A 22,907-nucleotide genomic window follows, 5' to 3' on the forward strand; every position below is an offset into this window, starting at 1 on the left:
GTACTGGCAGAATTTAAGCTGCGAGGACGGATCGCAAGTCATGCTTGGGTAGCTCATATGGTAGAGCACTTGCCCATGAAAGGCAAGTTCGAGTCTCGGTCCGGCACACAGTTTTAATCTTCCAGGTAGTTTCATATCAGTGCACACTCCTCTGCAGAGTGAAAATCTCATACTGGTTGGTTGGTTGATTTGGAGAGGGGACCAAAAAGTGAGGTTATCGGTCCCATCGGATTAGGAAAGAATGGGGAAGGAAGTCGACAGTGGCCTTTTAAAAGAACCTTCCCAGCATTTACCAGAAGCTACTTAGGGAAATCACAGAAAACATAAATAACGATAGCCAGACGTGGGGCTTGAACCATCATCCTCCCAGATGCAATTCCATTGTGCTAACCACTGCGACACGTCGCTCGGTAACCAATGTAGTACTTCAACTTTTACTCAGCTATAATATGTAACAGATTTAATCTTAACAACCCACTGCTTTGACATACAAAAGTGTTTGCTTTCCTTCTGTCACTCCTTTCATCCTCTCTCTTCTCTGAATCCCCCCCCACACACACAATGTAACATAGTAATTAAAGAAAACTTATTTATGTACAATTTTGCCACTGTTTGCAACGTAATCATTACACATATTGTTTTCAGCATGTCACCTGATTATATAAATGTGTACAAAGTACTATGCTATAAAAACCTGACACAAAAGAATGTGTTTCCCTCTGGAGATATTTACACCAACACATCTATTCATCTACACAACCAAAGATTTCTACAATGCTTTAAGACTTGCTCTGAAATAGTCTTTTGTTTTGTTATAACAGGTGCATTAAAACAGCACTGGTAATATTTTTTAATTTTAGGGTTGTATTAGTCAGATGTTTCGTTGCTGTTTTGGTAAATATGTCTGAAATGTAGCCATACAATGGTAGCCATACTAGACGTCTAGTACGTCATTAGTTGTCAAAAAGGTTACATATGTGGGGTTGCGAGTATCAATTATTGATTTGTTTTAAAACTGTATTCGAGAATTTTGCTATAAAAAATGGGAAAAATGTAAAAAAAAATTAGAAATGTTGAATATTGCTTTTGGTGGGTCTGCTATAGTAAAACAAGGGTTTACAAGTGGTGTAAGCATTTCCAAGATGGCCATGAAGACACTGATGACACTGAAAACGACAAGTGTTTTGGACACCCCCACACAACAGCAACAACCAATGCAAATGTGGCAAAAGTGAAAGAAATGAGTATGAACGAGCGCCGAATAACAATCGGAGAAGTTGCTGATGATGGTGTATTAACTGGCTCAATTGGCTCATACCATGAAGTCTTTTCAGATGTTGTGGGTATGAAATGTGTAATCGCAAAATTACTGCCAAATGCAACTGTTCATTAATGTTAATTTCATTGCTTGTTCGTGAATTTTTGGCCAGAAACAACACTGTAATGATGAAGCAGTCTTCACATTTGAAAGATATGGCCCCAACATAATTTTTTTCTGTTTCCAGAAAGTAAAGACAATCTTAAAGGGCATTCATTTTACAAGCATAGATGGGATAAAAACCACATTGCTTAAACTAGCTAAGTAGTATCCCAAGGATCGAACTGCAGAAGTGTTTCAGGGATTGGAGAAGCACTGGCATACATGTGTAATATCTGATTCGGACTACTCTGAAGGAGGCTACATTCATACAGACAAATAAAACAACTTACTTCCAAAAAATGAAAATTCCCAATACTTTTTGAACACACCTCATACATTCTTTGCACATATTTCTTTATAGACATCATCTCTGTTCACCCAGTAGTCACAAACTGAGATGGTTTATATGTGACGTATCATGATAGAGAAAGGAGTCTGTGACCACTGGAGGTATTCTACTTTAGTTATTTTACTTTCAAATTTACATTTATGTTCAATCTTTAGTCACAGATCTCCACAGAGCCATGCTCTGAAATAATGTTTTGTTTTTATCTACTAGACGATAACATACACACACCATGACTCCAAAGTAATAAAACAACACATAAAAGGCCGGCAGAAAAAAATATGGTGAATATATTTCTTTTTAGCAGCCACAATTGACACTACAACCATTTTATGTAATTTCTCTGCTAGTCTGATCCACTGAGATAGACAGCATCAAGTTGGAAAATGTTCTGACTTGTCAGTCAGCACCCAGAGAAGCTACAATGAGGTTGTGTTTACTGTGTCTGATGCACATTATGGATTTCAAACAATGTGTGAACATTAAGTTATGTTTCAATTTTCAAGAAAGAGTCAAAGAAACACATGAATTGTTGAAAGTATTGTATGGCAATAATGCTGTAACTCTGAAGACAGTTTGCCAGTGATATGACCTATTTAAATACACAAATGAGTCGGTATTAGATGAGCAACATTGAGGACATCCATCAACCTCAAAAACAGAAGAAAATGTGTAAGAAGTGGCAAAAATTGTTCGTTCAAACAGGCTAATAACTATTCCAGAGCTTACCAAAAAACTTAGCATCTTGTACAGGTCCATGCAAAGCATTTTAACTGATAATTTGCAAATGTGAAGAGTAAGTGTAAAATTTGTTTCCAGACTTTTGAGTGATGAATAGAAGAAAAATCGTGTGTCAGTCTGCACACAGTTTGAAGGATCGTCTTCATTCAGATCCGGGCTTCATGTCCACAAGTGTAACCATAGAAAAAACTTAGGTATATGGGTATGACCCAGAGACAAAAATGGAAAGTTCCGAATCGAAAAGCAATGAATCTCCTTGTTCTAAAAAAGCACACTTGCCAAAAATCGAATACCAAAGTCATTCTCTCTCTCTCTCTCTCTCTCTCTCTCTCTCTCTCTCTCTCTCTCTCTCTCTATCTGTCTATCTATCTATCTCTATCTCTCTCTTTTTAATGAGAGCACAGTCCGATCAGAGTTTGTTTGACCAGACGGTTGTACTGTAACTACAGAGGGGGACTGTCTACTGGTGCTGCCCTGTTCTCTCTCTCTCTCTCTCTCTCTCTCTCTCTCTCTCTCTCTCTTTTTTCACCCAATTTTTTTAACAAATGTAATCTAACATAAATGGCTTTCCAACCATCTGTTATGATATCTGTATTATATACAGTGTCTGTAAGGTATATATTTTTATCTCCATTTAATTTAAAGCCATAGTGCTTCTCAGTACTTCTGATGAGTGAATTCACATTTGACTTTTACAATACGTTAATTAACAAAACAGATGCATCCCATGCCCTTTCTCTTTCTTTCCTTTTGGAATGTGATTGTGAATATTACTTTTCACAATTCTGTTTTTAACAATAATAATTGAGACAAGAGACCTACCAAACACCTTAATGTGTAATCACATTTAATACTTCTTATTTTGTATATGGAGAGAGTAAGTTCTTGTGTTTTTAATTCATAAATGCTTTGTAATGTTTCATTTTACGACTACACCTGTTTAATGTTCTATTAGTATGTCAGTCCATACTTGGCTGAAGCACCACCTCACGACAACCTCTCAATAGTCACCTGTCACAGAGCTCGGTTTGACACTTACCATTATGTTTGACGAGATACACACTGTCCATCTTTGTTTGCTTTGGTATATGTCCAGATTTTGGAAGTTTCTGATAACCAGCTTGAACATCAGCTTATTTAAAGTGCTCCTTGTGTATCCTTTATTTTTTTCTGATCTGAAGTATGTTGAAAGGGGTCATACTAAGATTAATTAATATGCGATCTAGACAACAGTGGTTGTGAATGTCATGAATGATCACTGACCTCTCCAATAATTTTTATCTAATCTAGTGATAAGCAGGAGCAGCCTATATATATGAGGGTTGAATGAAAAGTAATGCATCCACCTTCATTAATTGGGTTTGAATGGGAATAGTTTAATAAATCAATCGCAGAAATAATCCTTAGACTGTGAACTTTAATTATCAATATTCACTTTTCCACATAATCACCAGCCAGTTGGATACATTTCTGCCAACGATGGAAAAGTTTTCTGAAGTCGTCACGAACGAAGTCGACACTTTGTTTCTGCAACTACAGTCTCACAGTCGATATTCCATAGACTGACGTTTTGTCTCCTGTCACAATTGAATGGAGAAAGGCATCACCTTCATTCTCATAACATGAGAGGAGTTCCTGGGAAATTTCAAGTCTGTGCACTTTCATTTCAGTAGTCAGCATCTGGGGTACCAATCGTACACGAATCTTCCGATAGCCAAGCAAAGCAATAATGTGACCCACACATTCTTGTGAAATGCCAATTGCGCTTGCAATTTCTCTCTGAGTGATACAACGATCATCCTGAATCAATCTGTCAAGATTTTGCTTGTGAAACTCGGTGGCTGCTGTCACAGGATGTCCAACTCTTTATTTGTCATGCAGGTCACATGTTCCCACCTCAGCATCTTTAAAGTTACTCGCCCGAAGATGTACACTACTCACATCAATACAATCATTATAAACTGCTTTCATCTTCTGATGAATCTCGTTTGGGGTGACACCTTCTGCTGTCAAGAATTCAATGACTGCACGTTGTTTAAATCGCACTGACCGACAGTTTGCGCAGGGGTCTATACTTTACACTGTAACAACACAACCATTCAATGCTAAGGCTTCCCGCCAACTGGAGTTGTAGAGAAGAGGTTACAGAACATACCAATGCTGCCAACTGTTGGAGAGTTATGAAGGTGGAGGCATTACTTTTCAGTCAACTCTCTTAGTTTATTCTATAATTAATGTATCACAAATTGAACACAAATTAGAAATGTCTTTAAAACAGTACAAAATCATTATGAAACTAATTTTGATTATTATCAATTAAGCAAAGCTGTTCTAGTGATACCAAATGAGTAATTTTTAATAACATTTCGTGTTAAGGGAATATCATGATTTCCATTGAATGCTCATTCTTAAGATATGAGCTGGGACTATACATACATTACAAAAGATTATTTTACATGTCAAAACCAATGCATTTCTTGCTTTAGGTTTAAAAACACATTGTGTCTTTAAACACAGCAAAATTAAAGGTCAACAACTAATTTCAAGAACACAACTTACCACCTTTTATATCTTCAGTCTGTGCTGTAACACTAACTGATGCCCTAGATGGTGGTTGGCGGACATCTCCAGTATCTGTGGATATGTAACAAAATTTTAAACACTGCAAATGTTGAACTCTTTCTAAACAAATAAACATAACAGAGAGATCTACTTAAAAAAATATATATCAAATGCAAAAGAAGGGTGAAAGCATAAACAGTGACATGAAGGAAAATGAAAATGAAATAGGTTAGTTAGCAGAGGACATGCTGAGCAATCTCGTTGTGTGGTGAAATGAGTACAAAAAGAAAGGTAGAATGCACATTAGGACAAAGGGACAGGAGGGACGAAAGGAGAAGAGATGTGGAAGAAATCAGGAAGGGCGAAGGGGCAGGCTAGAAGATGAAGACAATCATAACATTTTACTGGTAAAGATTCTATTTATAAATTCACCATGCTCATTTCAGAATGACATGCAATTGCTATAAAGATTATATGTGCGGAGTGCTTTCCCACATACATATGTAGTATTTCAGTATCATAATTTCCACAGACACACAATTAAAAAATAGCTAGTACCAATTTCATGAGTTGTTCCAAAAACAACGAAGGATTTCTCCTGAGATGGAAGTTATTTTATTTTATGTCGCTTGACTAATGCGATCTTAATAATGAAATTTCAGAAATTCTGAACAGGTTTAATAACACTAGATGCAATGCGCTAGCACATTGTCTACTTGCATAATAATCACAGTTCACCAAATAATTTCAAGTGTACAACTTACTGTCTATCATAGCTTCAGTCTCTCCCGTCACACTAAGTGATCTTGTAAAAGGAGACGCGCGGATGTCTACAGAACCTACAAATTTGTAAAAAAATTAGTAAAGCAATAGACACATCAACTTCACAGAAACTGAATAAGAAACCAAGAGTACAAGGAAAATAAATACGAACACACTTGAGAAGTACGAAATAATAGTGGACCAGAAGCGAGCAAAAGAAGCCCAGAGAGAAGAATAAGAGGGTGAAACATGTTTCAGCCAAAAGGGAGATGGGAGAATGTGGGAGTGGGAGGATATACCTGAAGAGTGGGAGGAGATAGAACAGAATTGGCAAGTACAGGGAAAAGTGCAGAATGAAAGGGGATATGAAGAATGAGGAAAAATGGAGTAGGTAGAGAGACCTGATCTGTGGATCCTGAGAAAAAGAAGAGTGTGAGAGTGGGGTGGGCTGGGAGAGCGGTGGCATGGGCAGGGCAGTGTGGGAGAGTGGTGGCATGGGCAGGGCAGTGTGGGAGGGTGGGGCAAGAGTTGGCCCAGGCTGGTTCTTGGGGCAGGGCAGGGCTAGAGGTAGCATGACAGGACAGCATTGGTGGGAGTAACATGAAGGGAAGCATGGGTGGGAGGCCAAGTGGTGGCAGGAAAGGTTATTGGGACCAAATGAGGCAAGGATGGGAAGGGAAACTGGGGCACGAGAGGCTTGGGTGGAATGGGAAAGTGGGGGCAGGGACCAACTGTAAGGTCAGGGCGAGGCATAGAGGTTGGCCTGGTTAATTAGGTGCAGGGAGGTTGAGCTGGGATATTGGGGGCAGGGCAGGGTGGGATGGCGAGGCTGTAAGGGGACAGCAGGGCAACGCAGGCCGACAACGGCACCGCAGGGTGGGGTGGGTCATGGACAGGACGACTGGTCGGCGTGGGCCACAGACGGGATGGCTGGGCGAGTGAGGCGGGCACTGTACAGGACTGCTGGGCGGTGTGGGCCGGGGACAGAAAGACTGGGCCATGGATGGGAAGGACGTGTGGGGTAGGTTAGGGACAGCTAGGTAGTATGGGGGTGGTATGGAGGAAGTTAGGTGTTAAGCATGTGGGGTGGGATGGGGAAGGTGTGTGCTGTGTGGAGAGTTCTAGGTGGGTATGGTGTAGGGTGCTTTGGGAAATTGGGGTTGGGGGCAGGGTGAGCAATGAGCATGCATGTTGCCTGTTAGCACTGATAAGTGCAGATCATCAAATAATTTCAGCTATACAACTTACTGCCTGTCTCAAATTCAGGCTCTCTCTTCACAGTAACTGTTCCTTTAAATGGAGAGGAGCGGGTATGTGGGACTCCTGTGGATTTGGAACAAAATTGGAAATGAAATATACAGATACACTTAATGGTAGAAACTTATCAAGAAACCAACAGTACAAAGGTAAGTACATACACATACGAAAATAAATTAAAATCGCTCAAAAGAGGAAAGGCCACTGGACCTGATGGGATACCAGTTGATTTTACACAGAGTACGCGAAGGAATTTGCCCCCCTTCTTGCAGCGGTGTACCACAGGTCTCTAGAAGAGCGTAGAATTCCAAAAGATTGAAAAAGGGCACAGGTCATCCCCGTTTTCAAGAAGGGACGTCGAACAGATGTGCAGAACTATAGACCTATATCTCTAACGTCGATCAGTTGTAGAATTTTGGAACACGTATTATGTTCGAATATAATGACTTTTCTAGAGACTAGAAATCTACTCAGCAAGAATCAGCATTGGTTTCAAAAAAGATGATCGTGTGAAACCCAGCTCACGCTATTCATCCACGAGACCCAGAGGGCCATAGACAAGGGTTCCCAGGTACATGTCGTGTTTCTTGACTTAGGCAAGGCATTTGATACAGTTCCCCACAGTTGTTTAATGAACAAAGTAAGAGCATATGGACTATCAGACCAATTGTGTGATTGGACTGAAGAGTTCCTAGATAACATAATGCAGCATGTCATTCTCAATGGAGAGAAGTCTTCCGAAGTAAGAGTGATTTCAGGAGGGCCGTAGGGGATTGTCATAGGACCGTTGCTATTCACAATATATATAAATGACCTTGTGGATAACATCAGAAGTTCTCTGAGGCTATTTTCGGGTGATGCTTTAGTATATCAAGAGGTTGTAACAATGAAAAATTGTGCTGAAATGCAGGAGGATCTGCAACGAATTGACGCACGGTGCAGGGAAAGGCAATTGAATCTCAATGTAGACAAGTGTAATGTGCTGCGAATACATAGAAAGAAAGATCCTTTATCATTTAGCTACAATATAGCATGTCAGCAACTGGGAACAGTTAATTCCATAAATTATCTGGGAGTAGGCATTAGGAGTGATTTAAAATGGAATGACAATATAAAATTAATCGTCGGTAAAGCAGATGCCAGACTGAGATTCATTGGAAGAATTCTAAGGAAATGCAATCCGAAAACAAAGGAAGTAGGTTACAGTACACTTGTTTGCCCACTGCTTGAATACTGCTCACATGTGTGGGATCCGTACCAGATAGGGTTGATAGAAGAGAGAGAGAGAAGATCCAACGGAGAGCAGTGCACTTCGTTACAGGATCATTTAGTAATCACAAAAGCGTTACGGAGATGACAGATAAACTCCAGTGGAAGACTCTGCAAGAGAGATGCTCGGGCTTTGGTACGGGCTTTTGTTGAAGTTTCGAGAACATACCTTCACCGAGGAGTCAAGCAGTATACTGCTCCCACCTATGTATATCTCGCGAAGAGACCATGAGGATAAAATCAGAGAGATTAGAGCCCACACAGAGGCATACCGACAATCTTTCTTTCCATGAACAATACGAGACTGGAATAGAAGGGAGAACCGATAGAGGTACTCAAGGTACCCTCCGCCACACACCGTCAGGTGGCTTGCACAGTATTGATGTAGATGTAAGTAATAGTGGGCCAGAAGTGAGATGGAAAAAGAGGCCTGGACTGTAGGACAAGAGGGTGAAATGTATTCTGGCTAAGAGGGCAGGAACAAAACGAGTGTGAGTATACATTCCTGGAAAGTGAGAGAGTGAATGAATCAAAGGACAGAGTTGTAGGGGACCAAACAGCAAAATCATTAGTGATGTCAACTAGAATTTAGATTGAGTTATGAAAGTATGTAGGAGTGATAATATTGAGGCTTTGAAAGCAATATTGGTGTGAAAGCTGAGAAATAATTTTAGGAGAAGTAAAAATACATAGGTCTGGCTGATACACTGATCAAGCAGATGAGAAACAGAAACAGAAAATATGGTGCAAGATAAAGAAGCAGCTAAATGCATTTAAAATCAATTAAAACTGGGTTAAAGAGGTATGACCAAGGCAGCTGGTAAAGGAGGTAGTGTCAAAGGTCCTCCAAATCCAGCACAGGAGCAGATGTGCTCCAACCCCAGACACATCAGCTTCACCCTGAAGGTAGTTTAAAATGTTATATCTGAGAATAAAAACCACTTTCATGAAGAAAATTGAGAACAAGTTCAATTGCCTGCTAGCCACCCACCAATATTAGAAGCAAACAACCCAAAAGACCATGCCTAGCATAGAGCTCCAGAGGAAAGGGGCATTCCACCACGATGTGCGCTACTGTCTGTAAGACTCCACAACCAGAACATGAGGATGGTTTGGTAACATAAAATAAAACTCTGGGTTAAACTAATATAACCAATGCAGAGACGACATAAAACAGAGTGCCGAGGTGGTGTGGGCCAGGTGTCAGTGGGGTGGGATGGAAAAAGTTTGGAGTGCGGCGTATGGGGTGGGATGGGGAAAGCAAGGTGTGTGGCGAGTGGGGAGATCTAGGTGGTGCAGGGTACTTTGGGGAATTGGGATTGTGGGCAAGGTGAGCAATGAGCTTGCACCTTGTCTGTTACCGGTGATAACTGCATATCATCAAACAATTTCAGCTATACAACTTATCATCTGTTCTTTTAAATGGAGAGGAGCGGATATCTGCAACTCCTGTTTGATTGGGAACAAAATTAGAAAGTAAATAAACATACACTTAATGGTAGAAACTAAACAAGAAACCAAAAATACAAGGTAAGTACATACGCACATAGAAATAAATTAATTACCAGTGGGTATGAAGTGAGCTGGAAAAAGAGGCCTGGACTGGAAGACAAGAGGGTGAAATACAGTCTGGCTAAGAGGGAGAGAAAATTTCAAATTCTTCTCACACTGCTAAAGCTGGCTTCTGTGCACATCAATGTTCTTCTCATCGGCTGACAGAGAGTGTGTTGAGGAACTATTTTTGCTTATATTTGGTTTGTGCGTGATTGTCAGTGCCCGTACAAATCCCCTATCTTTTCACTGTCCAGTCTCGCCACTTTCCCAAATGATAATGCAATGATGAGGACAACACAAACACCCAATCCCTGGGCAGAGAAAATCCACGATCCAGCTGGGAATCAAACTCGAGACCCCTTGATCCAGAGGCAGCACCACTAGCCACTACACCACAAGCTACCCGGCCACTGACCTCCATCCGTGCGAATGGGTACAGGTTGTCTGAACTCTTATGGGAATCATCACCTTAGTTGGCGCGTGTAATGAGTAGATGGGCAAATATCTATTAGGAACATTACATATGTCAACTGCGGACAGTTGGGAATGTGGGTCCCATGGGAAGCGTGCAAGGGATAAGTCACTGCAGTCACGCTATTCTCCTCGGTTGCTCAGACGGATAGAGCATCTGCCAAGTAAGCAGGAGATCCCGGATTCCAGTCCCAGTCAGGGCGCACATTTTCAGCTGTCCCCATTGAGGTATATCAACATCATCTTTCGGCAGCTGAGGGGTTTCGATTAATTATCATTTATTCTAGAGAAGCTGCACAGTCATCAATGGTATCTGTTCTTTCGAGAACAGTTACTATCTCCATATATAATTGTATCATGAATTTGGAAAGTGGATTTTGCTCCTATATAAGTGTTTCCACATTAACACGTTGCTGCTAACTGGGAGACGTTCACATCTGCTGTGTGTGCAAAACTGTTGTTGAGTCCATGAGCTATAGTTGCTGGTCTAATATCTTGTTCAGTCAGGGGTATTTGTAGAGTTTAGTGTCATGGAATCGAGGCAAGACTTGTACTGGCTTCGTTACACGAGGAATGTGATATCCCTGCAAGCAGTCAAGTGACATCGAGTGAAGCTGGCAAATCATTCAGAGGACATTATTAGTAAGTCTGCTGTGTTTTAGTATTTAAAGTTTTCGTTCACCACCTTGTGAGAGGTTGGCTGAGTTAACTTTGTCTCATGGTCAAGCTGTCTTGTTTGTAGTGGTCGATGACGTGAACTGTGCCAGAATAGAATCAGTGTGAACTTTTTGAGTTGCACTGCAAACATTAATTTTTTGCTGCTCGTCCTTGTATTCCTTGAATGGCCTATAATGAACGTACTTTTGCCATACCTAGTTTAAGTTCTCTTGATTGATTTCAACCGCATTTGCTCCATTGTTTCATTGTAAATGACTGAGGAGAGCTTTCATTTGGGGCTTTTAGTTGGATTTCATGCACATATTGCTCCCTCTATACTCGACTGTAACTGCGGGTGGTGCAATGCAGTTTTAGTCTCATTGTTGTGTTCTCTGGTAATGCATGATCACTGTGTACATCACATTGCCTAGTGAATGTGTCTCTTAATCTATGATTATTAAAATAAGAGATAAATTAGACTTGCTTCCCTGCTCGTGGGTAAGCTACCACCATGTGCCAGAACCACCTTGGGTTATTTGGGCTAGTTAGTGCCAGCCTTGTGATAAAGGGCTAACCCCCAACAAGAATTAAGATCTAAAGCTATGGTTAGAGCTGATAGCATGAAAAGGTTAGCACTTGTTGAGTATAAGTCGTAAGATCTCATAGGGGCTAATTCCTTCATTTAACCCCTTAAATGTTGTGGACGAGTTGATGTGTCATGCTCCACTCTACTCCACGTGTTTACATGTCGTGTTATGCCAACCTCTCACCGCTGCATACATCTTACTTCCACATTTCAACATAAATGCCTCTTGGTATGATATTATTTGTGAAAAACCTCATTTCGATATCTTGAACCATTTATGAAATGTGATGATTGTTGTGACCACACTATTCGCAATGTGCAGCGACAGAAGTGGGTACATGTGCACATCTGTCCGTTGGATATAAAAATCAGTAACTCATGAATGAAAGGAGATATCATTCTGATCTCAACTTTAAGTAAAGTTTCAATATCTTACGAGGCTGGTTTGAAAGGTTCTCGAAATCACCACAACAGGTCAGCACTAACGCGAGTTGTTCACGTGACATTCATTGGACTGTTGTGTGTAAACACGTGCCATGACAGTGCTCTTGCAAGAGAGCTTTGGCAGTGACGTGACTCTGTTGTCGTTCCCGCGTAGTGATTTGCAAAGATTGAAAAACTCGAGATTTGAGCAGTGATTAAGTACTTCGTAAAGAAAGATATGAAAGCAAAGGACATTCATGCCAATTCCCAGAACACACTGGGAGACTCTGCTCCTTCATATTCAACTGTTGCCACATGGACAAATGAATTTAAATTTGGTCGGGAGAGCTTAGATGATGATCCACGCAGTTGTCGGCCAAGATGTGTCACTACTCCAGAAATCATTGCAAATGTGCACAAAATTATCATGGAGGATGGCCGATTGAAAGCGCGTGAAATTGCTCACACTTGCCAGATGTCATCTGAAAGGGTATCTGCCCTGGTAGCTGAATGGTTGGCGTGACGGAATGCCGTGCAAGGGGGCCTGGGTTCGATTCCCAGTTGGGTCGGAGATTTTCTCCGCTCAGGGACTCGATGTTGTGTTATCATCCTCAAGTTCTATCCCCATCGATGCGCAAGTCACCAAAGTGGCATCAACTAAAAACACTTGCACCAGGCGACCGCTCTACCCAACGGGAGGCCCTAGCCACATGACTCTTGATGCTGGATCAAAAATGCATGAGAATGGACACATCGGAACAATATTTGGCCCGTTTTAGGAGAAACGAACAAGATTTTTTTGCGTCGGTTAGTGACCGCAGATGAAACATGGCTGCACTACTATACCCCAGAGACAGAACAACAGTCAAAGCAGTGGAAACATGCTGATTCTCCACCAACAAAGAAAGCAAAGACAATTCCTTCGGCGGGAAAGGTCATGGCATCAGTGTTATGGGATGCGAAACGCGATTCTGTTTGTAGATTATCTCCCAACTGGGCAAACAATTACTGCAGATTACTATGCTAACCTCCTGGACAAACTGCAACTGAAGATACGTGAAAAAAGGTCAGGTTTAGCAAGAAAGAAAAGCACCTTTCATCAAGACAATGCACACCCACACACGTCGTCACCATGGCAAAATTACACAAACTAAGGTATGAATTGTTGCCACACCCGCCTTATTCACCTGATATGGCTCCGTCACACTTCCATCTCATCCCAAAACTGAAAATGTTTCTTGGTAGATGAAGATTCACTTCAAACAAACAATTGATAGCCGGAGTTGACAACTACTTTTGCAGCCCTGGAGGAAACTCATTTTCGAGATGGGATCAAGGCACTGGAACATCGTTGGACCAAGTGCATTAATCTACAAGCGGACTACATTGAAAAATAAAAAAAAATTTCAGTGATGTAAGTACTTTTTTCTATTCTTTTCCAAGAACTTTTCAAACCACCCTCATACCTACATTTCATACACTGCATTGTGTGAGCTAAAATCAATCATTAGCAAAGTTTAGGCAATGCCTTTTTACCTCTGCAAGCTCTTTAAAATATCATGCAATGTTTTGCTTAATTTGGTGTAACTATGGTATATAACAAAGAGAAATACAATCCTTTATCAAGCAAAGATGTCAGAGTGTAAGCTGTGCAAAAATATTTTTTTTTTTCCACTCAATAGTTTTCTTAAATTCGGATGACAAGTATTTCACAGTGCCCACAATGTCGTCTCTCAGTACAGGTAACAGCGTCTCGCAAGAAGTACAGCCCTAACAAAGCCACGCTCTGCGGTGAATGTAGAGGGAATGTCTGTAGCAGTGGAAGGCTTAAGTCACATTACAGTCATTTGGACGAGATAGGTCAAGGAGCATTTTATATGGACAGTGGTTTGGGTGTGGCTGAATCAGTGGCCACTAACCTGTCTGTGCTAGAAATCATCATTGCTAACTTGGTGTTTGGTGGTACATATTTCACATGTAATTAATCCTGCTATTTGTGTGGTGTGTCCCTAGCCCGTGAAGCTTCATGTCCAACATAGTTAAGATTGGTGCCTAAGGTTCACTTATTAAAGAGTTCAGTTAAGTGTAACACGGGAGTATACTGCTCATCGAAGAATTATTGGCTGTAAATATCACATCTTCATGTGGCATCACCTAATAGTGAATTCTAAGCAATGTTTCATTATCAGAGGACTTTTCTGAGTCTAATAATTTTTAAAATCACTCAATAGTGTGCCTAACAAGAGCTTATAATGTTTATTTTACTTAGGGAATTTACAAGCTTGGTCAGTTTATTGTTTTACTGATTGCATTTGTAAACACCCAGTCTGCCAGTTTAGCAATGCTGACAGAAGCAGACAGTGCTTGAAACCTAGCATATTACTTATTTAGTTTTCTGTTACAGAGCAAGGTTGTTTGTTTCCAATTGATTCTGCCACAAGTGCTCTGGCAGTCCTGCTGTTCCTGTCACAGTCACGTCGCGCAAGCAGTGACTAGCTCTGGCACCTGGTGTACAGCCTACTTCCACGGATGTCGCAGGTTTGAGATTTGGGAATTAGAAGTCCTTAACATAGAAAGGAACGTAATAATAATAATAGAAAAATCCTAGTGCTCCACTCCCAAATCACATTACACTGGATTGCAAAACAGGACTGATAGCTGTAGAGAGTGGTTACTCATAATGGGAGACTGGGGTGGGTTGTCCTGAGAGACTCTTAGGAACCTGTCTAAAGCTATCTGGTGTGTTCCAGTACGTGTGTTCGATTCATACAAAATCCCCAGCTACTGAGAAGACAGGAGCTACAGTATGAGTTGTGGATCAGGGGAGGCAACGGTGATGGCACCATAACTGAGTAACTTTAGTGGCTAAGACAGGTGACGGTAGTTCTGATCATGATCCCACATGAGATGGTTAAAAGGGTGGGAGTGGAGTGGCCCCAATGTTAGCACAGACTTAAAGCTAGATTAATGGTAGACTTGAAGCTAGAATAAAGCATTATCAAAATAGACTGCAGGATTTAGTCGACAGGAACAGGTGCTCTGTACCGAACAAATGAGATATCAATTAAATGAGTTGAGTGAAGGGGTAAATGCATGTGTGGGGGAAGGTTTGGTGAATTGCAATATTGAGTGCAAAGGTCAAGGATGGATTAGCTGCCAAGCATTAAGTGTGTAGCCAGTGTTAATTAGGAACAGAAAAACAGACTCCTAAGTGAATGATCAGTTGGTTGGGTTGATGAATTACAGGAGCAGATACATGAGTATGTGGGGGAGGCTAAAGGTAAATTGCAAGACAGAGTACAAAGACCAAATGTGGACCAATTATCATAACTGAGTGACAAAGTTATGATACTAAACAAAACTGCCAACCCACTTCAGGATTTTGTTACAATTACACTATTCTTTAATGACAACTCAAATATAGTTGACTTCTTGTCTATGGTGGTGGTTCTCTAGAATAAGAGTTAGATGTTGGGAATGAGTGACCAGGAATTGTTATCTGTAACTGTCACACAAGTTTAGGAGGTGTTGTTGCGGTTTACCGAAAGAGGCAATCTTAGGAAGCCGGTATTACTGTGGATACAATTCTCATTACAGTAAAGACCAAGGGTTGAAAGAACTACTTGCTGATAATATTTGCAGACTGAAGCAGAGCATTAAGGCCCTGAGTCTCATATCTAGTGAGTGGCAAGTCATTGACGATGTTACTGAACATTTAATCCTAAATAACATATAAAGAGCCGTCTTATGTCAAAGACCAGCCACCTGACCTTTAGTCAGGCAAAATGAGAGTGTGGAGTACAATGACCAAAGACAAGGTCAATTGTCAAGAGATCCCTATGGAAACGGGAGAGACTGGCAGAATGTACTCGGGAGATCGAGCGTGAAATGCTTTTGATGTAACAAGGAGGGCCACATTAGATGTTTTTATATACAGTCCAGGAATAGTGAAAGATGACAAAGAAACAAGTGTTAAGTTGTGTAGCTTGTGTCCAACGAATAATGTGAGTTATCCACACTGACCAACCAGAACATTTGATCATCGACCTACTATCAATATGAACCCATCCAGGAGATAGCAACGTCACCTGGCGAGGAATCACTGTTAGTCAGACATACGCATGGTATATGTAAGAGGTGCATTCAAGTTCTAAGGCCTCCGATTTTTTTTCTAATTAACTACTCACCCGAAATAGATGAAACTGGTGTTACTTCTCGACGTAATCGCCCTGCAGACGTACACATTTCTCACAACCCTGACGCCATGATTCCATGGCAGCGGCGAAGGCTTCTTTAGGAGTCTGTTTTGACCACTGGAAAATCGCTGAGGCAATAGCAGCACGGCTGGTGAATGTGCGGCCACGGAGAGTGTCTTTCATTGTTGGAAAAAGCCAAAAGTCACTAGGAGCCAGGTCAGGTGAGTAGGGAGCATGAGGAATCACTTCAAAGTTGTTGTCACGAAGAAACTGTTGCGTAACGTTAGCTCGATGTGCGGGTGCGTCGTCTTGGTGAAACAGCACACGCGCAGCCCTTCCCGGACGTTTTTGTTGCAGTGCAGGAAGGAATTTGTTCTTCAAAACATTTTCGTAGGATGCACCTGTTACCGTAGTGCCCTTTGGAATGCAATGGGTAAGGATTACGCCCTCGCTGTCCCAGAACATGGACACCATCATTTTTTCAGCACTGGCGGTTACCAGAAATTTTTTTGGTGGCGGTGAATCTGTGTGCTTCCATTGAGCTGACTGGCGCTTTGTTTCTGGATTGAAAAATGGCATCCACGTCTCATCCATTGTCACAACCGACGAAAAGAAAGTCCTATTCATGCTGTAGTTGCGCGTCAACATTGCTTGGCAACATGCCACACGGGCAGCCATGTGGTCATCCGACAGCATCGTGGCACCCACCTGGATGACACTTTTCGCATTTTCAGGTCGTCATGCAGGATTGTGTGCACAGAACCCACAGAAATGCCAACTCTGGAGGCGATCTGTTCAACTGTCATTCGGCGATCCCCCAAAACAATTCTCTCCACTTTCTCGATCATGTCGTCAGACCAGCTCGTGCGAGCCCAAGGTTGTTTCGGTTTGTTGTCACACGATGTTCTGTCTTCATTAAACTGTCGCACCCACGAACGCACTTTCGACACATCCGTAACTCCATCACCACATGTCTCCTTCAACTGTCGATGAATTTCAATTGGTTTCACACCACGCAGATTCAGAAAACGAATGATTGCACGCTGTTCAAGTAAGGAAAATGTCGCTATTTTAAGTGTTTAAAACAGTTCTCATTCTCGCCGCTGGCGGTAAAATTCCATCTGTCATACGGTGCTTCCATCTCTGGGACGTATTGACAATGAACGCGGCCTCATTTTAAAACAATGCGCATGTTTCTATCTCTTTCCAGTCCGGAGAAAAAAAATCGGAGGCCTTAGAACTTGAATGCACCTCGTAGTATCAGTGAGCATGCCGACTGTGAGTAGAATGGAAAGGGCGCTCGATCTATCGGAGTTTGACTGCGGGCAGATTATAATGACCTGGAGGCTCGGCATGAGCATTTCAGAAACTGCACAACTTGTCGGGTGTTCAAGGACTGCTGTGGTGAGTGTCTTCAGCACATGGCAAAACCAAGGTGAAACCACATCCAGACGTTGTTGGGTTGGGCGGCCACCCGTCATTACAGATGTCGGACATCACTGACTGGAAATACAGGACAGGCAGCAGATTATAGTGGAACTAACATCAGACTTGAATGCTGCACAGAGTACAAGTTTGTCTGAACATGCAGTGCACCAAACATTCCTAACTATGGGCCTCCACAGCTGACGGCCCGTGCACGTGCCAATGTTAACACCATGACATCGGCAACTATGACTGAAATGGGCACGTAACCATTGGCACTGGGCGTTGGCACAGGGGTAGAGCATTGCACAATCTGATGAATCCTGATACTTTCTTCATTGTGTCTATGGGAGGGTGCAAATCCGTCGTCTTTCAAGGGAACAGCTCCTTGACACCTGTACTGTGGGACGGATACAAGCTGGTAGCAGCTCCTTTATGCTGTGGGGAACATTCACGTGGGTATCCATGGCTCCAGCGGAGTGCGTGCAAGGCACCGTGACAGTCAAAGAGAATCATACACTGTTTGGAGACCACATCCACCCATTCATGACGATCATGTTTTCAGACAGCAATGGCATTTTTCAACAAGATAATGCACAATGTCACAAGGTGAGGAGTGTGATAGAGTGGTTCGAGGAACATAGTGGCAAGTTCCAATTGATATGCTGGCCCCCCAACTTGCCAGATCTGAAACCATCTAACACATCTGGGATGTGATTGAATGTGGTGTCAGAGCTCATCACGCTGGTGTAAATAAAACTTTTGTTACAGTCGCGAAAGATGGAATATTTCTCAATATTACATACGACACCTATGTGGTACTTAAATGAGATATTGTTATACAGTAAATTTTATATGAAATTTAGGTATCTTGCCCACATTTCTTTCTGAACATTGTGGCAACTAAAATCGACCATACGGAAAGTATACGCTGCAAACTCTTCAAAATTTCGTGCAATGGTTTACCACATTTAATGCTGCATAATAACTGTGTTGAACATCGAAACAAAATTAAGTCATTTATCAGGGGAAGGTATCAGTCAAGAAGATGTGTAAAAATCAAATTTTTGGGCCAAATAGTTTTTGTGAAATCAAATGATAAGTGTGTCAAAGCAGTCGGAACACCATGTATCTGCACAGGCAAGCAGCGCAGTGACAAAATCGCGCACAGTGCGGAATGCAGGGAGCACGTCTTTGTAGCAGCGAAAGGGTTAATGCGGCGGTGGTGGCTTTACGTCTTGAACTGCGTGCTCCCCCCTAAACGTAAGTTTGCAAACTATACTATACTATGGCGCTGCTTCTCTTGGCGCGTGCGTCGTGTGCAACTGGCAACGCAGCAATCTCCCGTGTCTGGGCGGGCATGCGCGAGCCGCCAAGATGAAAGAATTGAACTATAACACTATCAGATATTGGTGTCTTGTTGGTATAAATATGCAATTGGGTTGTGATTGTAGTTCTACAAAATGTGCGGACAACGTAAGAACTCTGTTGCTAAAGAGTTGTATTGGTAGGCAAATTCCACTCTTTGTTGCCAATGAACAGCAGTTAGCATGGCTGTATGAATCGGACATCTGCTTCGCAGGCCTGTATGCAGTAACATTCACTGAATGGTCGTTAAGGAAACACTGTTGGTAGCCCTTTGGTCCACGTGGGCAGTCAGTTGTTCAACAGTTGCATGTCTGTCTGCCAGTACGTGCCTCCGCTGCTGTCTTTCACCTGTCATCTGTGGCCTGCCTCAACACCAGTTTTGGACAGGGGCATTTTGCCATCCATGCCATACTTTCACTGCAGCAGCACGCAAATAGTTTATAAAACTTAGCCATTTTGGAAATGCTTTCACTCTTGACCTGAAAGTCAATGACCATACCGTTTTGGATGTCCAATACATCACTCCATTTCTGCATTTCAACAATGACTGCATTGTTTTCTGCATCCCCCTGATCCACTTTATATACCCTCCATTGTTAGTGCGGCCACATGCCATCTGTGAACAGTTATTGCACACTGACATTTTAACAGATGGTGGTAACATTAATGTGACTGGACCATATATTTCCTTTAGTGTCACAGCGGTAAATCTTCAAACATCGAATCAAGTTTCTGCTGAGGCATTTTAAATAAAGAGTTGTTCTCGAAACTAATTTAAAAGTAAAAGGCACATTTGTTTCATAGCTGACAAAGAATTGGAGCAATAAATGTAATTTGATTGCAAACTCGTCTAAGGTTCATAACACTTTTTATTTACAGATGAGAAATAAATGTCTTATCCATGTAATTGAATAATGTTTTGAATACTATTTGTCATTCACAAATAACAAACAAAATTATCTTCATTCATTGTTCATCATTTGTGTACATTTTGTCCAACCCTGATTGCAGCAAACTGTAACACACATGCACACACTGCAAATTCACAGCCTATGTGGGAGAGATTGCAAGCCAGTGATGTCCACTCACTTGGCTTTGGGATCCAAGTGGCCATGTAAATAAGTTCACCCAGCTTTCACGGAGCGAGACAGCTTTCTCTCTCTCTCTCTCTCTCTCTCTCTCTCTCTCTCTCTAACACACACACACACACACACACACACACACCAGGGCGTATACACGGACAAGGAAAAAAAAAATTCCCGGATTTCCAGGTTAAAAATACACTTTCTCCAGGGTGAAAACTCGCTTTTTCTGTGTTAAATTTTCCCTTGTTAATCCTCTAAATAGTTATGGTTTTAGACACAGGTGTAGAATTTCCTGGCACTTTAGAAAACAAAACTCAGAGAAAAAGACACATTTTGGAAATATCTTTGATGTGCAGCAACATGTACACTGCATATTTTCGTATAACGAAAGTATACATTGGAATTCCACCAAACACCGCATGTTACTTTCCGAATCATTGAAATCGAGATTGCGATGCGCTTCTGTAAGCCAGTTATAGCTCATGTCATGTGATTTCGCCAGCCGATGACAGCAGATATTCAGAGCATAGGGCACGTGATGTAGTCAGCCAACAGCAACACACTGTTAAGTACCACTAACACACAAACAGGGAAAGTTAATAGTTTAAATTAATACACATAGTGTTGTTACAAGAAAAGCAAAGCTTCCACATACAATGTTGGGCTCTAAGGTTAATAAGCTGCAAGAGAAGCTAAGCTTTCGCATATAATGTTGATCTTTTTTTGTGTGTGTTACACTTCAAGATATATCCCACAAATGTGGCAGTAAAATTTTTAATAATGACAAATGTCTTATCTTCAGGGTTCAAAATTCTTCTAAATGGCTCGTCATCAAAGAGTTGATTTTTAAATGAGAGTCAAACACTCTGTGATTTAAGAAATTCATGGTAGATTCTCGCACATAGTTCAACTTACATAAAAGGATATTTACTTTGAAAGTAACGCTTTTCAAACAACCATTTGCAATATTTTCCCGCAACCTAATAGAAATAGGTTTGTTTCAGCAGTTGCAAGAGAGCGCAGATAATAGGTGACACCGAACTTGCGCAGCTACCATGACATAGGAAGCCCATATATACGTACGTGTAAAAATATTGAATGATCATACATTATGTCATAAAAGAAACAAGACATCAGAGGATACTCCAAGAGCATTCGAATTTCATGAACCATACTAAAGTGTGCACATTTAAATGGGACATTTGTATGTCCAGATTCCCAATGAAGTAGACCCTGACCTGATATTAAGCTTTTCAGTGTGGTTTTCGGGATGTAAATTTTCTTGAAGCACCAGTACTATATTATATCATGTTTGGTTCTTTATTATGGCATAATGCCTTTTGTGCTAGAAGATGAAAATGTGCCCTTGGAATGCAGCGAACAGTTGAAACTAGCCATTAGTGTGGAATTACACATTTCGTTTCAACTACATTGACTGCCTCTGTGGAACAGGTTAATAAAAGCCAAATTTCATTAGCAAACGGACAAAAATAACTTCATTGTTCTGAAGGCGATTAATGCTTGATTGTCAGAAATGTGGAAATAAAATAGAATATGAAACTAATGACATATTTTAGCCTTCCGTAATTATGTGAATGTATTTTAATTCACTTGATAGCTCCCGGATACAGATATCCATTTTGCTTTCATTTGACATGAGAGTAAACAAACAGAAAACAGCAAAATCACTAAATGTAAACACGGGTCACATGGAGACTACCCACTATAACTCAGACAATCCCGGATCTGCGATATTTGCGAACCGGGTAAATACTAAAAATTATCGAATTTTCAAAAATATGTTCATCTTGTAGTGCACATCTTTCTGAAAAGTCTGAAACATGAAGCGTGTATTCGAGGAAATGTACGACATGCATGCAAAAGTGTAGTGCCACACCTCTTCATAAAGCATTCTTCTATCGCACGTCACTGTATTTCGCTCTGTGGAATGGAAATGTGTATATTTTCTAATGGATGCCATCAAACTATGTTCTGGACAGTGGAAATTGAAACGTCCTGTGGTGCCTCTCCTGCTCCCAGTCGGCCAGTTTGGTAGTAGCAGCCTGCTCCTCTTTTTTTGAAAAAAATAAAAAAATAAAATAAAAAAACAACACCACCTCGATAGCAGATGGGATTATTTGTAAACAGGAGAACAAGAACTCTTCAGAAAATTTGCACTCTTTACTGCCTATTAGCTAATAACTTGCTGTTTTCTGTGAAATGAAATATAGAATACATAAAACCAATAAAGACAAGAGACAAGCAAGAAAGTACAAATTTCTTCAATCCTTAGCTTGTAGCATTTTTTCTCTCTAATCTTGCTACAGCATTACATGGCGTGCTTTCCTTTCTGTGAAAGATCGTCAAACGTTTTGCTACAAGAAAAATCGAAATATCATTATCTAATATTCAAAAAGCTGTTAACACAAATAGTACCCAAGACTGGTGTGGTTTCTCGAACTGATTACGTCTATTTTGTCACTGTCTGCTAGATAAAACAAAATAGGTCTTTCTAATACTGCAGCAATTTTGTAACACGCACCAAATAAACGAGACTGCTTTGGCACAAATGGACATTTTTATAATATGACAGAATATAATTCCCGAAGTACCAATATCAAATGCTTGTTAAGCCTGCTACAAGAAAAAAGCTTTATGTTAGGAAATAGTTTCACATTTCATTCATACACACCAGCTTCTCAAGAATGAGATCTAAAAACAGTATTAAGAAATTTTTATACAAATTTGGAATCATCTTATTCTTCCTCGTTCTAACAAACAATCT

At 41.0% G+C, this 22,907-nt stretch overlaps 1 protein-coding gene across 1 annotated transcript in view; it reads right to left on the reverse strand.

The window, feature by feature from the left end:
* LOC124555881 overlaps positions 1-22,907 on the reverse strand; it is a 176,796-nt gene that overhangs the window by 132,187 nt on the left and 21,702 nt on the right. Inside the window, exon 5 of the mRNA XM_047129942.1 lies at positions 5,067-5,141. Coding sequence (XP_046985898.1) covers positions 5,067-5,141 — 75 coding nt within the window. The remainder of the gene's footprint in view (positions 1-5,066; positions 5,142-22,907) is intronic.

The sequence above is a fragment of the Schistocerca americana genome, chromosome X (assembly GCF_021461395.2).
Source record: "Schistocerca americana isolate TAMUIC-IGC-003095 chromosome X, iqSchAmer2.1, whole genome shotgun sequence".
Lineage (NCBI taxonomy): Eukaryota > Metazoa > Arthropoda > Insecta > Orthoptera > Acrididae > Schistocerca > Schistocerca americana.